Source organism: Cydia splendana, chromosome 1, assembly GCF_910591565.1.
Source record: "Cydia splendana chromosome 1, ilCydSple1.2, whole genome shotgun sequence".
Taxonomy (NCBI): domain Eukaryota; kingdom Metazoa; phylum Arthropoda; class Insecta; order Lepidoptera; family Tortricidae; genus Cydia; species Cydia splendana.
In genome coordinates this window covers 8,484,222-8,503,942 of record NC_085960.1, presented here as the reverse complement: position 1 = coordinate 8,503,942, position 19,721 = coordinate 8,484,222, and the positions used below count along the sequence as shown (strand labels likewise).

General features: G+C 38.0%; 1 protein-coding gene across 1 annotated transcript in view; it reads right to left on the bottom strand.

Moving 5' to 3' along the window:
* The window catches only part of LOC134796104 (uncharacterized), a 349,320-nt gene extending 331,559 nt beyond the window's left edge, over nt 1–17,761 (bottom strand). Inside the window, exon 1 of the mRNA XM_063768063.1 lies at nt 16,861–17,761. Coding sequence (XP_063624133.1) covers nt 16,905–17,540 — 636 coding nt within the window. The 5' untranslated portion in view covers nt 17,541–17,761 and the 3' untranslated portion in view covers nt 16,861–16,904. The remainder of the gene's footprint in view (nt 1–16,860) is intronic.
* Nucleotides 17,762–19,721: the final 1,960 nt, after the last annotated feature.

Below are 19,721 nucleotides of genomic sequence, written 5' to 3'. Positions count from 1 at the left end.
GGTTACTTTGAACTCACATTACTATAAATATCTCACTAAGTAACAATAATATAGTTTAACGGTCAAAACCACAGCCACTGATTACTCACAGTATTCTAATTTGACAACAATTTATACTAAAAACTAACAAAATAACGATTTATTCAACAATCGTACTTTCTATATAGTTACTATTGCCCCCTGTTACAATCAACCCCGCCTTAAAAATACTGACATTCAAATTTTTTGACCAATAACAATCGACTGCGTTGTAAAGTATATCATATATGTATATATGGGTCAATTCATAACAGTCAAAATTGACTTCTTAGCTGCGTTAATGCGTGCGTGCGTTATGACAAGTCAAATTCAAAAGTCTAAGAAATCTGCGGCGATCCCGTGACAAAAAAACGTTTTGTAGATAACAGGGGACAGGAGAATTTCATCTAGGTAGGTATCAAACTAAATTATGAAATATGTTATTTAGGTATAGGTATACATAATTTTTATCATACAAAGAAACGAGTTTAATATTATTAAAACATGAGATTTATTTGTAATTTAAAAATTAAAATCGCAGTTTTACTATCTATGTCACGTGACCGCAAACGCCGTATTTTATGGCGGTCGGTGATATTTCGTAATTAAAAGAAAAAAAAAACAACTAAAAAATAGTAAGGGGTCGTTTGTACCGCGGTGTCAATTGTAACTGTACAATTGTCCCCGGCTCACATGGTACTAATGCCCCCGAGTACCCAAAATTACATAAAGTACTTGTATTTCGATTCCTTTACCTAACTCATCCCCATATTGTGCCACAAAACAAACTTCGATAACTAACTAATTATAATCAAATACCAATCTAACTCTAGGATTATTTAGTTTTGAATAATATGACAAAATATTTCTCGTAAATACTTACTTTGATCACTCGAAAACAAAAATGGTCTCCTAGCACCTCCGTTCCGCGTCGCAGCGAGCGGCCGACTGGTGAGCGGGTCCAGACAAGTATTGGGCTTCTTCGTGTATACCCACATATTCATATTTCGTTGTAATTGTGAAGATAATAACGATGGTACTATTGCCCCCGGTCTACCCTAATATTATTAAAACACGAATTATAATATTGGATAAAATCGACTGTCTGAATAACATACTACTTATTGAGAGGTATCTAAATATTCTAAATACTATAGTCAATGCTAATACATTTGTATGTAATTTCTCGAAACTACTGTGTCGCTTGAATTAAAGAGATATACGTTAAATGGGCCATGACCTGATTGTGGTTTCGATCCTAAATTGGACTTTACTGAGCCGGAGAAGCGACTTTGTGAATCTTCCGTTGATATCGGACATGGTCTGTTTGGTTTGTCTGCATCCAGCCTGGTTTAGCCAGCGTCTGTTGCCTCCCTGTGCGTTCTAAATAGCAGCAGTGAGTGTACCTTGCGGAAGGGTGTCGGGAGAATTGGTTGAGGGTCATTGCCCCCGCAGCAGCACCTGATCCATGCCTGGCAACTTCGCTCGCAGCCATCTACTGTGTTCCTTAATAGGCCTGATGACAAATTTTGAAAACCCTTTTAATATCGTCGATGCACTTGTATTAGTTCCGAAAAACACTATATTTCAGTTATACTCATAAGATTTAACATAGATAATTGCATTTTATTATAGCTAGTTTAAACTTCGCGCGAAAACGCCTCGCATGCCATTTGTGACGTCATCATTTAGTTGGTGGTAAGGTGGTAGATATTGTTTACATACTTACAGTTACGAATTTCCCTTGAATCCGAATGATATTGTTAATTCAGCACCATATATTACGATTAGGGATGATAAATACATTACAAAAATTTATCACAATAACTCATTTTACACAAAAACTCTCACACGGTTGCAGTTTAAGATGAATTATTTAGATACATGTAAATTTTGAGTGAGAATCACCGAAGGCCGGTTTTACTTTTTAATTTTTCATTTTTTCTAGTTACGACAGCCAACATGGCAATGATAGTTCCATTCAGCCAAATAATTAAAAAAGTTTGTTGTTGAAATATCGTATTATTTAGCATTTTATTTAAATAATAACAAATAGATATCTACTTCATATCGTGTAATAATATTTTTTGGACGTAATAAATGTTTAGTGGCGAAATAACATTTTTTTTTGCACCTTTCGAACTCTTTGGTGCCCACGTATAGATTTCGGTCAATGAGGTTGTCTATGTTGCTCTAAGAAATATGTTATGGATTGATGACGTCACTGTTTGGAACGTTTCTGATTGGCGTTTCAGTAAAAATGGCCGATTGGAGAATTTTGCACTTTTATTTTATTGAATATATTAATAATCCTTCAGTTTATACTGAGTTTGGGCCATTTTTAGGGCTCCGTACCTCAAAAGGAAAAAACGGAACCCTTATAGGATCACTCGTGCGTCTGTCTGTCTGTCTGTCTGTCTGTCTGTCTGTCCGTCTGTCACAGCCGATTTTCTCCGGAACTACTGGACCAATCAAGTTGAAATTTGGTACACATATGTAAGTTTGTGACCCGAATACGGACATGTAACGTAAACAAATGAATTTTAAACATGGAGGCCACTTTTGGGGGGTAAATGAAAAAATGAAAAAAAATTTTTTTCAAACTATATCATGTTACATATCAAATAAAAGAGCTTATTGTAAGGATTTCAAATAATTTTTTTTTATAATTTTCGAATCAACAGTTTAGAAGTTATTCAAGAAAATAGGCAAAAAATGACCATTCCCCCCCCCTTATCTCCGAAACTACTAGGTCTAAAATTTTGAAAAAAAAAACATAAAATAGGTCTGTACCTATAGATGACAGGAAAATCTATTAGAAATGTCCAGTCAAGCGTGAGTCGGACTTAATTACAGTTTTTAATCCAACCCCTACGGATTTTTTAAAGAGGTCCCATCCCTTCTCTGTATGAAATCCTGGATTCGCGCCTGGTTGGGACTAAAAGTAAAATTGCGTTTGTATATCGAAAAATTTTCGCGCTCGCTTCGCTCGCGTTTTCAATAACTTTATAAGGTATGATAAAGGTGACATTCGGGTGGCGACTGCAGCAACATTACTCTGTTGCAACGTTACTGCTGCAGTACTGTCAACTTCCGTGATAAAATGATGTGACTGATTTCCATACTAAAAGTAAAAATTTACAACTGTCTATCATATTGCGTTTTTATATCGAAAAATTTCCGCACTCGCTTCGCTCGCGTTTCTATTACTTTCTAAGCTATGATAAAGGTGACATTCGGGTGGCGACTGCAACAGCATTAGGTACTCTGTTGCAACATTACTGCTGCGGCACTGTCAATTTTCGTGATAAAATGATGTGACTGATTTCCATTCTCAGCTGTAACGCGGCAATGAACTTCTCTCAATTTACCAAAAAATCAATGTATTATAATCTTGATGACCCGAGGGAGAGGGGGCACCTAGAAATCCTTAGGGCATCAACATATCTTAATCCGGCACTGATTGTTAAAAATTGTGTAATATACGGAACCCTTGGAACGCGAGTCCGACTCGCACTTGGCCGGTTTTTTTAGAATCATATTAACATATATGTTTCGTTGAACCCATTATTTCCATGATTCTTTGTTACTTGCAACAGGCCTATTCATTGAAGGGGGAGCTTTTTATTATGACATACCACTGTTACGTGGCATCCGTGTACGAGTATGAACATTGGAAATTTTTCGTGTACCTTTTTCAGGCATATTGTGTGCCGAGCTCCTAGGTGAGACCATTCGCAACCGTGCGACCGTACCCCTGAGATGATAGCCTCTGCTGTACCTATGTGGAGGTGAAGCGGCATAGTATTTTTGTCTTTAGGAGCGATTACACTGAGAGAAAAATCATCACTAGGAATTAAAAAACAGTTCTGTACTGGGGGAAAAAATGAAGTTTAGTAATAATATGGAAGTTTCACTATTTCTGTAAAGTTTATTTATTTCTACAAACAGCTCAGTAATCCTAAATCTAATTTCAACAAACAGATAATAGAAATTGCAAGAACTAATAGAAATTGGAAAAGTCAATTTGTTCCTATTAGTTGACTCTCCTTGTCCCCGGATTAAGTTTTTTTTTGTAATTCTAAGTGTGTTGTTGTTATACTTTTCTCTCAGTGTATTTCCATAAGTTTTCACTAAATCAAAAAACATTTTTGGCAACCTCCATGTTATTTTTAAAGACCTATCGAATGATGTGATGTGCTGCACGTTAATAGTAATTGAAATGTATTAATCAAAATTGTAAAAATTTAGGCTAAAGACCACTTTCGGTACTGTAAAAAGAACACAAAAAACCTTTTCATAACTCTAACAAGTGAAAAGCCTTAGGAAGCCCGCAGCCGTTCACAAGTCAGTAAACGTCGATAGTTTCTCAGAATTCATGTTCTAGCCTCTGAGGCGCCGGTGTCCAATTATTATACCCGCGTCCTATAATTCAGAATTAAATACGTCCTTTCAGAGGTTCAAGATAAACTATAGCACAGAACGGTCGAGTTACAAGGCGTAAAACGTCTCATAAACTAATAGTTACAATACGTTAATATATCAAAGTAAATAAATAAATCTAACCTGCAGTCGTAAAATTTTAAGAGCCACGCTTTGTCGATGGAGTCTGACTAATGTACTTACCTACTGGAATATAGCTAGGTATTACATAACAGTCTGCGCGCCATCTGCGAGGATTAGAGATGGTGAACGAGAGGGAACAGAACCATAAGAGTTACCTTTGTTCTTACATAGGAGACGCAAGATCGATCTTAGAAAAAAAATGCATTTAAAATTTTACAGATTTGGGACGAACGAGGAAACGGAACCAGGTCAAATCCATCGAGTTCATTTTATTCCTGGTCATTGTGGCTAATTCCGTCATAGGGGTTATTCCGTCCATTAGCGTTTTTCTCGAACAACGAACAAAATTTATAGTCTCATCGATAAAGCAACGATTGCTTTTAGTTTCAGCAATTAAAAACAAATGGGTTTTTTCCTGCGATTGATAATCAAAGAAATATACGCTCGTGGACGGAATAGGCCCTATGACCGAATTCGTCACATTGACCTTATAATTATAGAATATTATCAACAATAGAACCGGATCGGTTTAGATTTATTTTATTCAGTCAATCAATTAAGGCAAATTCGTATAGGATAAACGGATCCAAGTGCGCAAGGTCACGCATCCGGATAGCATACAGTTATGTGATGTTTTTTTTTCTAGTTAGAGTATGCAGGTAACAAATCCATAATCTGTTATTACAGTCAGAATACGCTTCCTGGATGGATGCGCATTAATTTAGTTAAAATAATTAAACTTAGCAATTCATGAATGAACAAATCAACTTAAAATATTTACGTTAAGGCGCTCTTATACTCGAGTTTTACGTTTTCAAGGGGGTGAAGCAGACGCGTGGTAGAACGGGCAGGCGGGCGCCCCGCGCGGCGCACCGCACCATTCCCGCGCAGCACATCTACGTCCTTATTCTGACGACATCGGTATTCTGAATTGTCAGTTCCGGGATTTTTTCCGGCAATTAATATTGAATAAGATTTATTAGCAAATTCGAATTTTGATGAGTACTTAATGAAATTAAAAATGGTAGGTAAGACGGTGAGTGTAAATAATTATTAATTATATACAATATAAGTGTATACCGCGACAAACTGAGAATCTAATCAAATGATACCAAATTATTATGAGACAAAAAATAGTACTTATACTAATAGACATTAAAAATGTAATAGAGCTAGACCAAGAAAAATCTGCAACGATTTTGATTGCACACGCAGTGCAAGTGTTATTTTAAACGTCAATCTTCTATGAAATTATGAATAACACTTGCACTGCCTATGCTATCAAAATCGTTGCAGACTTGGTCTAACTCTAGCAGTCAATTTCGGGCAAGTAGGTAGTGAAAATAAGGAAGAATACTAGCAAAGCTAAGATAATTTGTGGGACTATTGAGTTATGCATAGCTCCAATAAGTACATAAAATTAGCTGTCTTCACAAGAAAGAATTATAACAATTTATAACTCTAACTGTAATACTTACTATTTTTCTAATTTTGAATTGACGAGTAAAAGTCAAGCATTTAAAGATTGTAATGACAAAAAACACTTCTACTTCGACATTCGAGTTTGTTAATAGCTCAAGAAAATAAAAAAAATCTGCGGAAATAATTCGTATAATTTTGAAAATTGGCACAGTTATACCTTGTGGTGTCCAGATAACCATACTTAATGTCCTCGAGCTTAGCGGGTGTGCTGAGGGTGTAGGGGTGAAGGGGGGGGGGGGGGGGGGTGAAGGTCCCTTTTTTTAGTTTTTCGTAAATAACTCGTAAATGGTGGCCAATATTAAAAAATCTTGTTAAACGTTAATAATCTACACAAAATTTTGTACAAAAAAGATTCAGTACACTTTTAGCAGGGATCAATATTTAAAAAGATAATAAAGAGAGAAAGTTAATTATATTAAATTCTAAGGTTCCTTGTTTTTATTTTTTCGTTAATAATTTGAAAAGTATGACTCATAGCAAAAAAATCTTATACATAAATAATAAACATAAAAGTTCCTACAAGAAACATGTAGGACACTTTTCGCTAGGATCAATATTAAAAAAAACCGGGCAAGTGCGAGTCGGACTCGCGCACGAAGGGTTCCGTACCATAATGCAAAAAAAAAAAACGGAAAAAAATGCAAAAAGAAAACGGTCACCCATCCAAGTACTGCCGGCCGACGTTGCTTAACTTTGGTCAAAAATCACGTTTGCTGTATGGGAGCCCCACTTAAATCTTTATTTTATTCTGTTTTTAGTATTTTTTGTTATAGCGGCAACAGAAATACATCATCTGTGAAAATTTCAACTGTCTAGCTATCACGGTTCGTGAGATACAGCCTGGTGACAGACGGACGGACGGACGGACGGACGGACGGACAGCGAAGTCTTAGTAATAGGGTCCCGTTTTACCCTTTGGGTACGGAACCCTAAAAAGACAAAGCAGCGGGTAAGTTGTTATTTATGTATAAGATTTTTTTTGCAATGAGTCATACTTTTCAAATTATTAACGAAAAAATACAAACACGGAATTTTATTAACCTTAGAATTTATTATAATTAACTTTCCTTCTTTATTATCTTTTTAAATATTGATCCCTGCGAAAAGTATACTAAATCTTTTTTGTACAAAATTTTGTGTAAATTATTAACGTTTTACAACATTTTTTGATATTAGCCACCGTTTACGAGTTATTTACGAAAAACTAAAAAAAGGGACCTTATAGAAGTGATTATAATTGAATTTCCCGCGTTAATATCTCTTTGAATATTGATCCTAGCAAAAGATTGTACTAAATCTTTCTTGTAGGCAATTTTATGCAGATTACTTATGTAATAGAATATGTTTTGCTATGCGCCACCGTTTAAGAGTTATTTACGAAAAACTAAAAAAAGGGTCCTTTAATATCAAATATCTCACTTCCGGTCAAGAATTCGATCAAGCAACCGGCAAATTCTGATTCAGCGGGGTCTAATTAGGTTAAAAAACCTGGTTGCCAAAAAGTAATACGATTTGCCAGTCGAAATCGATATTATGAAAAATATGACCAGTCTAAAATATTTGAATCTTGTATATCTATGTTTAAAAATTATTCAATTTGATTAATTTTATAGCTTTTTAAAATATGTTTACACAATTTATCAATCGTGACTGAATTCCGGGTTGGTTAGATGGGTGTGTGCCTTTGCTGCCCAACTTGTTATAAAATGACAATATGACGGACGAATGTCTGAAATGTCACCGTATTTAAGAATTATTTTGCTTTTCTTCGTAAGCATGTTGAAAAACATTGTGTGTATAACATATTTGCGTATTTATACTGTGATTACCCATTTTATGAAACGTCCGCTAAAGTAGCATAGGTCCGACGCCGACAGTGGTCACGGGCGTACTGGCGTGAGGAATGGGCGCAAGGTATTGCCGCGTAGGGTGTAATTTAGTAAGCAAAATGTTGAATTCATCAAATGATGAATGAAAACATTAACGTTTCGATTAAAGGACAAGCAATAATGAAGATTTACTTAAAAGCTATCGACTGAAGTAAGTTTCATATACATTTTCGTCGTAGTACTTCTAACATAAGGAAATAAAGACAGTGTTAGGCATGTTTTCAACTTAAGATTCTATCGAGAAAATTATGAGCCGTCGTGTTTCTGACAAGCAATAACGTAGTTCAAGGACTGAAGTTATACATACTAGAAAATAATGCATGAAATCCTTGTAAAAGTCTGTAAATATGGTGACAAAAAAGCGCATTTTACTACACGCCGCGCCTTAATGTGAAATTTGCTGTAGGGATGTTTGAATACAAGTTTGGGTGCGAGATAAGGAGTATGTTTTGCGGACTGTACTTAGCTGTCCATTGAAAAGTAGTTTTTATAGATCCTAACATCAATTGCAATGCTCGAACAGTCAGTGTGGGTATAAATCAATATTGTTCCGAGTGGCCAGCCCGCCCGGCGGTAAGCGGCTTCTAGCAAAATACTGTTGGGCTCTAGCCAAATAAGTCAAACTTTGCCACTTTCGCTCAAGAATGATCTTGTATTTTCTGTAACTAATATCTTAACATACCCTAAATAATATTTTGATTAATCTTCCTCTATTGGGTTCAGAACTGATATATTTGTTGTCTCTGGGTAAATATTTGTCGTAACTTTTTAATAAAAGTCAGAAATATATCTATGTATATGTCGCAGTCGGATCGTATAATCCGCCGTATTACATTACGGCTAGCCGTTTTCAAAAACAGGGGCGTTTTGAAATGCGGCGGTTTAACGATTAGCCGGATTGAATGCGGCTGAATGAGAATCCGCCGGAATGTATTCGGCGCCATACGTTCTTCAACACGGCTAGCCGTAATGTAATACAGCGAGTCATTAGCCGCCGCTTTGACAGTTTTTAGTTCCCATTTTTAACACCCGTGGCGCTGCCTGACAAACGCTGGGGTGTCCATCAAATCTGGAGTTCGTCGGACTGTTTCTTTTCAAAAAACATTTCCTTCGCAACTTAACTAGACGGAGCCCCGCTTCGCGGGGCTCCTATTTCTGAGCGGTTTGCCCTTCGGGCATCTGAAGCTACCTAACGAACCTAACCTACCTACCTATTGATTTAGTGAGACGTCCGTGAAAACATTACACTTTGGGGAAAAAAGCGTAGGTAGGTAAGTAGGTTGGGTTCGTTAGGTAGCTTCAGATGCCCGAAGGGCAAACCGCCCAGAAATAGGAGCCCCGCTTGCGGGGCTCCGTCTATTTAAGTTGTGAAGGAAATGTTTTGGAAAAGAAACACATGTAGTGCGGTGGGACCATGGTAAAAATAAATTAAATTGCAAACATTGTCAAACTCCGGTTACGTAGGCGACCGAAAGAACTGGTCACTCTACAATCTAAAATAGTAGTACGATGCGGCTAAACGTTGGCCGCCTTATTGAAGAACGTATCGCAATGACAATCCGGCTAATCGTCGAACCGCCGCATTTCAAAACGCCCCTGTTTTTGATAACGGCTAGCCGTAATGTAATACGGCGGATTATACGATCTGACTACGACATATATATAGGTATGTGTGCATTTGTATAAGTTATCGTTAGTTTCTATTTGTTAAATTACGTTACTACTGTAGAGGAGACTTGAAGCAAATTTATTAAGTTACATAGATGTTTAACAGCAATACCTACTAACCTTAGTATGTTGTCATAATCAGAACGTCACAGGTAATGGAGCCATTAAAAAATTACATTTATTACAATGATTGTAGCTTTATAATTTAAGGGACCAGGGCTCCCCTATAATTAATCCTCCTTGGCCAGTAAGTGCTAATAATTTTGATTTAAAAGTACGTTAAAATACGTTAGGAATGTTGTTGATGAAAGGTTCTAATTTCTAAATAAAAAAAATAAAAATAAAGAAAAAGCAAACCAAATCAAAATAACTTAATATAAGTAATTTCTTTTTGAAAAAAAGGGAACCGCCTTCAAAAAAACCAAAGCACTGAAAAGCACAAAATATTTTTTATATGGCACCCCTATACGTGTCCAGTCCCTATCCCGTCGTAAAGCAAATTTCTACCAAAAGGTAATTAATACCTAATAATAAGAAAATTAATAACTATCCGGGTAATTACTTAGTTTTTGAAGGCGGTGCCAAACCAACAAAAAAATTCTTTGCTGCCAATCATAAAACAATTACGAGTAAGTAGTACAAGAACTAAACTAAGTAGGTACCTATGTCTTTTTATGCAAATTATAAGTACAGCGTTCTTCGTTGGCTAAAATATCGGTTCTCTAAAATTTGGTTTGGCACCGACTTCAAAAACTAAGTAATTACCCGGATAATTATTAATTTTCTTATTATTAGGTATTAATTACCTTTTGGTAGAAATTTGCTTTACGACGGGATAGGGACTGGACACGTATAGGGGTGCCATATAAAAATTATTTTGTGCTTTTCAGTGGGTTGTTTTTTTTGAAGGTGGTTCCCTTTTTTTCAAAAAGAAATTATATAAAGTTATTTTGTTTTGGTTTTCTTTTTGTTTATTTTTAATTTTTTTATTCTTTTTTATTCATTTTATTTTTTACTTTTAGTTTTTAGTGATAGGTACTTCATTTATTTTAGGTTTTGGGGTAAAATACTAGTTTGTTAGGCTTTCCATTTAGTTTTGGGCTAGTAACTACCAATGTTGGCGATGGCCTAACTCGATGATAATCGCGACAAAACATAATATGACGTTTCGGTGCTAAACGATTCGTATTTATATTGCTCCCACTCCCACTGCCACTCCCACTGCCACTCCCACTTCCAGTCCCAGTACCAGTCCCATTCCCACTCCGAGTCAGACTCCTACTCCCACCACTATTTTATATAAATAAGTTTCAGCAACTTAAATTTGATGCTAGGTATACCGATAGCATCGCCACCTACCGGGTCCAATTAGTTTTTCAAACCATCCATGTACTGTACACTAAAACCTTCTCCAGAATGTAACAAACACTTTTCTGAAAACCGCATCAAAATCGGTTCAGCCATACGCGAGATAACCACGAACAAACATACGGGTCAAACTGAGAACCTCCTTTTTTTTAAAGGCGGTTAGAAAAAAGTTGATCGATCCACCTAGTGGAACTCTGCAACATAGGCATACAACGACAAGTCGGTTAACGAAAACAAAGCGTGCCTATGTCGCACCAAACCTGAGTTCCACTAGGTACAGCCAGGGTTCAGCATTAGCTCTATCTTGGGTACTGCTCTCCCAAGTGCTCATCAAGATCTGACGGATGACCAAAATAGCGTGGGCCTATGTTGCACCAAACCTGAGTTCCACTAGGTACAGCCAGGGTTCAGCAGCAGCTCTATCTTGGGTACTGCTCTCCTAAGTGCTCATCAAGATATGCGGATGACCTAAATAGCGTGTACCTATGTTGCACCAAATCTGAGTTCCACTAGGTACATCCTGAGTTCCACTAGGTACATCCAGGGTTCAGCATCAGCTGTATCTTTGGTACTGCTCTCTCAAGTGCTCATCAAGATGTGATGGATGACCAAAACAGCGTGTGCCTATGTTGCACCAAACCTGAGTTCCACTAGGTACAGCCAGGGTTCAGCATCAGCTCAGATCTATGTATACTAAAACCTTCTCCAGAATGTAACAAACACTTTTCTGAAAACTGCATTAAAATCGGTTCAGCCAAACGCGAGATAATCGCGAACAAATATACATACATACAGGTCAAACTGAGAACCTCCTTTGTCGGGTTTATTGTTTTTATAATAATTTACATGTTTTGCATATTTTTGCATTTTTGTGATGTTAAAACTGTTGAATAGTATATCGTGTTTGAAATTTGTAAATTCTCTCTATCTGGGTTTCACGTAAACAGAACAGAATTAGCATTAATAATGGGATACATGCATATCATTCCATAATGCCGAACTAATTATTGGCGCGTTAATATTTAATCATTGTTTATCGCCGCGGTCTCTAACTTTACTTAAATATTAATGTTCTTTGAGCACTTCAGCTCACGGACGGTATTGCAAAGTTTATATTTGTTCTAAATTAGAATACTTATATACAAGTTAAATGGATGGTGTTGAATTTGTTAAACAGTTTCCGCAGAACTGGGTACAACAGGATATTAGGTATTTGTTTAGGTAATAACGTAGGCAGTAACAGACAGCGGTTACAGAACTTACAGATGGATTCACAAAAGCTCGTATGAATGAAACTAATACCCGAATTGTGTCTGTTAACATGCTTATACGGTTTCAAAATATTCGACGGCATCGAAGGCACCCGTCCAGCATTCAGCCACGATAGAAAATTGTTTAAAAATATTTTAAACGGCTATTAAATTTAATCAAATTAAATATTTTTAAACATATTTAATTATAAACGTCAACTCATTTATACCTTGACTTTAAGCAAGTATTTTACTTATAACCTACTTGGTTCGTGTGAATTAGTGACCTCCCTTGGGAATTATACCTTTTTTTTCACAATCCACAACTCCCGCGGGATCAATATAGGTCCTTGTCCTTCAGTACACCAGAATGAAATAAGATATTTTTCGAGCAAGTGTGATGCTGATGAAAATAACTATTTTTCGCATTTCATTTGTTTTCTATCAATTGTTATAGTTTTATACCTGAAGAGGTATTTCATATTGTTTTAGTTGTAGTAGTAGTAAACCACTTTATTGTACAAAAATTAAAACAAAACAGGAAAAATAACATTCGTCATTAGTAGGTACAAAGGAGAACTTATCCCTTTAAGGGATCTCTTCCAGTTAACCTTTGAGCAATTGAGGGAGAATTGGAGACGGTAGACATCCGTACTGTACCAACGACGCAAAAAAAGAAAAGAAAATTAAAAAATAAAAGTTTCTAGTTTACTTATAATAATAGTAGCATACCTACAACAAATATATACCTACATAAGTATAAATACATACATATACTTTTGTTTTTACACTACATATTGCAAAGTTTATTAAACATAGCATCTATTAAAATATAATTACCTACTTTAACACATTTTTCGTTATTTACTTCACATTAACTATTTATCTGCATAGCCTACTTAAATGGCCGCCCGAGGTAATTTTTTAAACATTATTGGATTTAAACTTTTTCTTTTGCCCCGAATGCTTATAATTTAGGCAAAACAATTTTATTATGTTGGTACAGAGCATAACTTGTATAAGTAGGTATCACAATTTCAATCTATTTTCCTCTGTCAACTAACAAAAAATACACTTATGGATATTTTTTGGAGGAACATAAAAAAAAAGATTAACTACTACTTTTGCAATTAACTTAAGTGTTGACCACTAAAATCAGTAAATGCTATGCTATTAAACGAAACGTTTTTTTTAATGTTTTCTAATTTTGGTATCCACTTTTTTTTCATTACCTATATTGTATTGCGTCATCTCACTACTAAATAAGAAAGCGTATGGTAACAGTCACGTTTCGATGAAAATTAAAGTTTCCTTTGAATTTTTACCTTGACTGTGTTATTCAGTTCTGTGGAACGTGAGTTATTGATGCACATGAAGTGAAAATGCCAGACGAACGTATTTCAAGTCGTTAGGGCTGTTAATTTAATTGAACATGGGTACACTTATGAAAACTTTTATCGAAACTAAAATGTTACCAAGCACGTTGTTAGTACTGGGATGACGCAATACAATAAAAATGTAAAAACAAAAAAATATCCAAAAAGCGTTTAACTTGATGGCATCCACTGATGTTGCTGGCCAATACTTAATATTATTGCAAAAAGAGTAATTAAACCTTTTTTTCGTTCCCCTAAATGTGTAGTTAAATATCACTTTATATTTCCGACATGATTGTAAAATTGTTATGGAATAAATTATCTTATTTTATCTTATCTGTCCACGAGAGTAGTTCGATCAATGAGAGGGAAGAGGGAAGCCGTTAAATATTTATCACACGTGAGATACTAGGGCGCTTAAGGTGTTAAGAGTTAGGAACCAGTCAAGGGAGTTCCCTTTTTTCGATCTGGGGTCAATAAAAACTATGACTGTTGATACCTTGCATGTTTACTAAATTTTTTTACAAATATACCGATCCAATCTGCATAGATGCAACACACTAACTAGAAATGAGGGTGTAAGTCGTGCATTTTTAGAGCGTGCTCAGAACGTCCTATTTATAATAAAATAATAATTGATAGCAACCACTGACGTCAAGTCTAATGTAGGGAAAATCTAAACAGTAAATTGCTACTTTGATTAATAAACGTAAATGCTTGTAAGCAACCCATATTAAACCTAAAATTTTATTACACTTTTGCACTAGTTATACCAGATTAACAACTTTCGCTCGAAAAAATGCACCATTATTTTTTTTTTTCACAAAAGCTGTTAACGGGAAAATTTGCTTTCAAAAATGCGTTATGTCATTTTTGATAGAACTCATCGATCACTTTTTTGGTTAAAAATAACAAATTAAACAACATTGGTATCAGCGATCCCGGGCATGCTCGGCTATCCGCTCAGCGCTCAGCGAGCTGCGTTCGGTGAAGGACATGAACTCACCGCACCTTAAGTGTTAAAAGAGGCGATATCACTTTATACAACGTCAATCAATCGACGCAGGAATAAATCGAATAGCACGCACCCGTTCAATAAAATGTTCAGATTCTGCACTGACAGCGACCAAGTTCCGTTGTGATAAATATAAATCCGATTCCATTATCCATTGTTTGACTGTGAAATCGGCGATAAATTAAACGCGACAATAAAAGAACCATTAGTGCTTGCCATCCCGAAATTCGTATCCTTTTAAATCTTATGTTTGAAATGCGACCTTACCTTAAGCAAAATAAGATTCCTATTTGGGCCCACCCTCAACATAGTTTCCTGGAAAAATAGGCCATACGTTACAAAACTGGTCAATGCTGCCATTGTCGTTGTTTTTCCAAATTAAAAGCTCACAGTCATTCGCAGCAGCTCTGCGATTTACGAACTCTGTTTTGTACTCGTATTCATGGGCGTTACATAATTTATTACTAACCAACTGAAACAAAATCTTTTCACGCCACTGTTCGGAAATGTGACAATTGATGCTCTAAATCTTGATTGGAAAGTCTTTAATTATACACCTGAACCAACAGTCTAACAATGTTTACTTTCCACTCGCTAAGTAGCTACAAACAGTGAGTGGAAATTAAAAGAATAGAAGAAGAAAATTACACCCGAATTGAGAACATCCTTTTTTCGAAATGTACTGTACCTACTGTAAAAAAATTGATGTCGGTTAGAATTATGGAAATCCTTGATTGGATACCTAAGGGTCTTTTTCACATTGTTCGTTACCTCTAAAGTTCGTGATTTCTAAATGGCTTTAACTTGTTAACTGTTACTTCCTGGTTGGTCTTTTTTTTATTAAAATTCAGATCAAGTGTTGAAATGAACATTAAAAGTTCAGGAGGTAAAATTATGATCAATACACTGAAAGAAAAATCATTAGTAAACTAAACCAGGAATTAAAAAACAGTTCTGTACTGGGGGAAAAAATGAAGTTTAGTAATAATTATAGACGTTTCACTATTTCTGTAAAGTTTATTTATTTCTACAAACAGCTCAGTAATCCTAAATCTAATTTCAACAAACAGATAATAGAAATTGCAAGAACTAATAGAAATTGCAAAAGTCAATTTGTTCCTATTAGTTGACTCTCCTTGTCCCCGGATTAAGTTTATTTTTGTAATTCTAAGTGTGTTTTTGTTATCCTTTTCTCTCAGTGTACCATTAATACCATCCATAAGTCGGTTACTGCCAATTAAGTACCATAGGTAACTGTCACGGAATACCCTATTTTAAACCCATTCAAATCTTTTTAACATTATTGCAAATTATACATTCATCCAAAACATTTCAAATCTAAACACGCTTTTATTCTGAATCTAATTTAATTCGGAGTACTAAACTTCAACCCTAAAAACATTTTTCTTGGTCTTTGCAATTCCTTTTTCAGTGTTATCGTTTGTGCTTGATAGCTTAAATAAATGAATCCCTGCTCGCTTGGACACAATAGATTTGTAGAAGGGGGCGAGGCAAGGACGCTGTGATATGTCGGTGTAAGGACCCATTTTAGGCCTACTTATTCGCTGTTGATACTTAGTATGGGGTTTTAAGAGAAGGGAGAAATTTGAGAGTGGTCAATGTAAAATAAAGACACATGGCACGAAAGACAAAAATAAATGATAAGCAAACGTATAAGAAGACTAAACCTTATTAGTCAAATTTTAATACAGAATTTGTATTAAAATTTGTTAGCAAACTGCAGGTGACGCGATTTCTCACTTCAGAGTAAATAAGTCATTCTTTTGAAGCATACTTGGTCGCAGAATTGTTTTATTCCAGAATCTTCGAGACCATGAAACGCCCGGGGTAATAAATTTTTAGAATGGAGGAGAACGCGCCAAGGACTTGAAAGCGCTTGAATGTTTATTTTAGTGGGAATTATGGTTGTAACGCCCGAAACTTGACAAATTGTGTTCTGATTTATTCTTATTGTTTAATAAATGTCCAAGTTACTCAGAATGAATTTCAACTTATTAGGATGATTTAGTACACGTATACATATATTCTACGTGTATATATGTATGGCAAAAACGCGCGATATGCGAAACAGCATAATTAAGTATATTATACTCTCTTTATTCATTTCTCATCTTAAGTTAGGTTATTTTATAATATGAATATAAAAGTAAAATATAAAAACACTTACAAAACCATAAAAATTAATAACACATTATAAAAAACCTAACCTAGGGTGCCGCCAGCAGCGGGGCAAGGCCCAAGCTACCGGTGGTCAGGGCCGCAGAGAGAGGAACCGGCGGACTATCCGCGCCGTGTCCAAGATCACCGCCTTCTGCATCTGACCCTTGATCCAACCACCTAGCGAGAGTCTCTCAAGGTGTTGGTCGAGACTCTTCGCTATTAGACCGTTTACTGAAACGACTATCGGGACAATGATCGTCGAATCAACATCCCACATGGCGGTTATCTCGTGAGCCAAGTCTAGGTACTTACTGGACTTGTCCTTCTCGGCCTTCACGAGATTCTCATCATGGGGGATGGTGATGTCAACGAGCACGGCCCGACGTTGCGATCGATCTATTATCACAATATCAGGCTTATTGGCTACAATAGTCCTGTCAGTGATGATAGATCGATCCCAATAGAGCGTGGCACGACCATTCTCGAGAACAGGCGCAGGTAAGTACTTGTAGTACGGTACTTCGCGGTCCACAAGGTCATATAGAAGAGCAAGTTGCTGGTGAATAATCCTGGCTACGAGATTATGTCTGTGCAAGTACTCGCCGTTAGCAAGATGAGAGCAACCGGAAATGATATGCCTGAGTGACTCTCCGGGACGGCGGCATGCCCGACAGATGTCGACCGTACCGTCCTTCAGGATATATTTCCGATAGTTGTTCGTCATCATCACTTCGTCCGCAATTGCACAGGCAAAACCCTCGGTTTCTCCGAAGAGGTCCCCGAATCGTAACCAGTTCACCGACGCGAGCAGGTCCACATCGGGTCCCGTGAGGGCCTTGTAGAACCGCCCGTGTAGCACCTTACTCTCCCATGCCGCCTTGCGATCCGCAGTACTTAGTACCACAGGTTTGCGCCAGTTCTCGTTTGCCAAGGAAAGCGGCGTGAGGTTCCTATCTACTGCCACCACATCACGATGCATCCCACACTCGTTGTTAAGGAAATAGTTCCTGAGATTGTACACCTCGTGGTTGTGGAGATCCTTGGCGTTTAGGAAGCCTCGGCCTCCACACTTCCGTGGGATGTACAATCTCATAACTGACGAGCGTGGGTGTAGCATGCGATGTGCGGTGAGCAGTGATCGGACCCTCCGATCCAGGGCGTCCAGTTCGGTCTGAGTCCACCTTAGTATGCCAAAGGAGTATGTGAGTAGGGGCATTACCCAGGCGTTGAAGGCGCGCACTTTGTTGCCTCCTGACAAAAGACTGTTAAGGACTTTTGTGAGCCGACTGAAAAAGCGCTCCTTCACCGACCGTCTAATACCCTCGTCCTCAATACCCAACGACTGTGACATACCAAGGTATTTATAGGTTTCTGATTCAGAGATAGATCTGAAAGACATTGTCTCAGAAAGTTGTAAATTTGTTGAATTTACAACCCTCCCCCGCTGTACATGCATAACCGCACATTTATCGACACCAAACTCCATGTGGATGGCACTACTGAAGACTTCGGTGGTTTTCAGTAGCTCCAACAAGTCTTGGCTATTTGGTGCAAATAATTTGAGGTCATCCATGTACAGAAGGTGAGAAATGACTTCACCCTCTCTCCGAAGCCGGCAACCTAGTCCCAAATCCTTCAGCAGGGTGCTGAGGGGATTCAAAGCTAGGCAGAACCACAGGGGACTCAGACTGTCGCCCTGAAAGATTCCTCGCTCAATCCTTATAAAATCCTGCGGGCCAGAGCGGTCACCCCCGCCTCCTGGTTGACGAAGGACTGTGGTCCACTGTCTCATACACGTGCTTAGGAAGGCTCTCAAAGCTGCATCAACTTTATACAACTCTAAGACCCTCCCCAACCATGAATGAGGCACCGAATCATAGGCCTTCTTGTAGTCAATCCAAGCGGCTGAGAGGGCACGCTTGTTCCGCCGGATTTGTTGGCAAATGGTCATGTCTATGAGGAGGAGCTCTTTAGTACCACGGGACCCAACCCTACATCCATTTTGAGCGGAAGCCAGAATATTGTTTGCGACAATGTGCGCGTTGATTTTTGCTCTCAAAATGGATGTAAGGAGCTTGTAGAGTGTAGGCAAGCATGTGATGGGTCTGTAGTTCTTCGCTTCCGTGGTACTACCGGACTTATAGAGCAGGAAGGTGACACCAGTTGTTAAGGAAGGTGGGAGAGAACCAAGCTCGAGGGCTTGTTGAAATTGTACTGCCAAGCGCGAGTGAGAGCATCGGAACCACTTTAGCCAGAAGTTGTGCAATCCATCCGGCCCAGGACTTTTCCAGTTCTGGGCCGTGCGGATGGCACAACTGACGTCATCGGGGCTGATGGTGACTGCCCCCATAGGTTCGATGGACTCGCACTCACGCTCGACAACACTCATCCAACCCCCCTCGGTGTGTCCGACAGGCACCGACCAGATGCTACGCCAGAAGTCGGTCATGGCAGTAGCATCCGGCGGCTGCGTGTCGGGCGCACGAAGGTTGGCTTCCTCCCACTTTCGGTACACCTTCCTTTGGTCACTTTGAAAAAGGCGATTCTGCTGAAATCGATCCACACGCTCTCTGTAGCGGCGAATACGGTTTGCCCATGCATAGACTTTCTGCTTTAGAAAGTCGATGCGCTCTGTGACATTGGCCATGTAGTCGCGGGGCCTGATATCCGTCCCCGCGAACGCCTGGTTCACAAAGCGCATTACTCGGGGGCGATAATTGTTGCCCCCCCCTGAAGCAGATTAGTTTTGCGATGAGAGTCCTAAACGAGCCGATACGTCGCTCGATCCGCGCTTGCCATGCAGGGACACCTCCGACGGTCCTAGGTGCACGTTCAGTGTCCGGGAACTTGACGCGAGCAACACGGCACGCCGCGATGGCTCCGCAGTACATGATCGAGTGCGTATCAT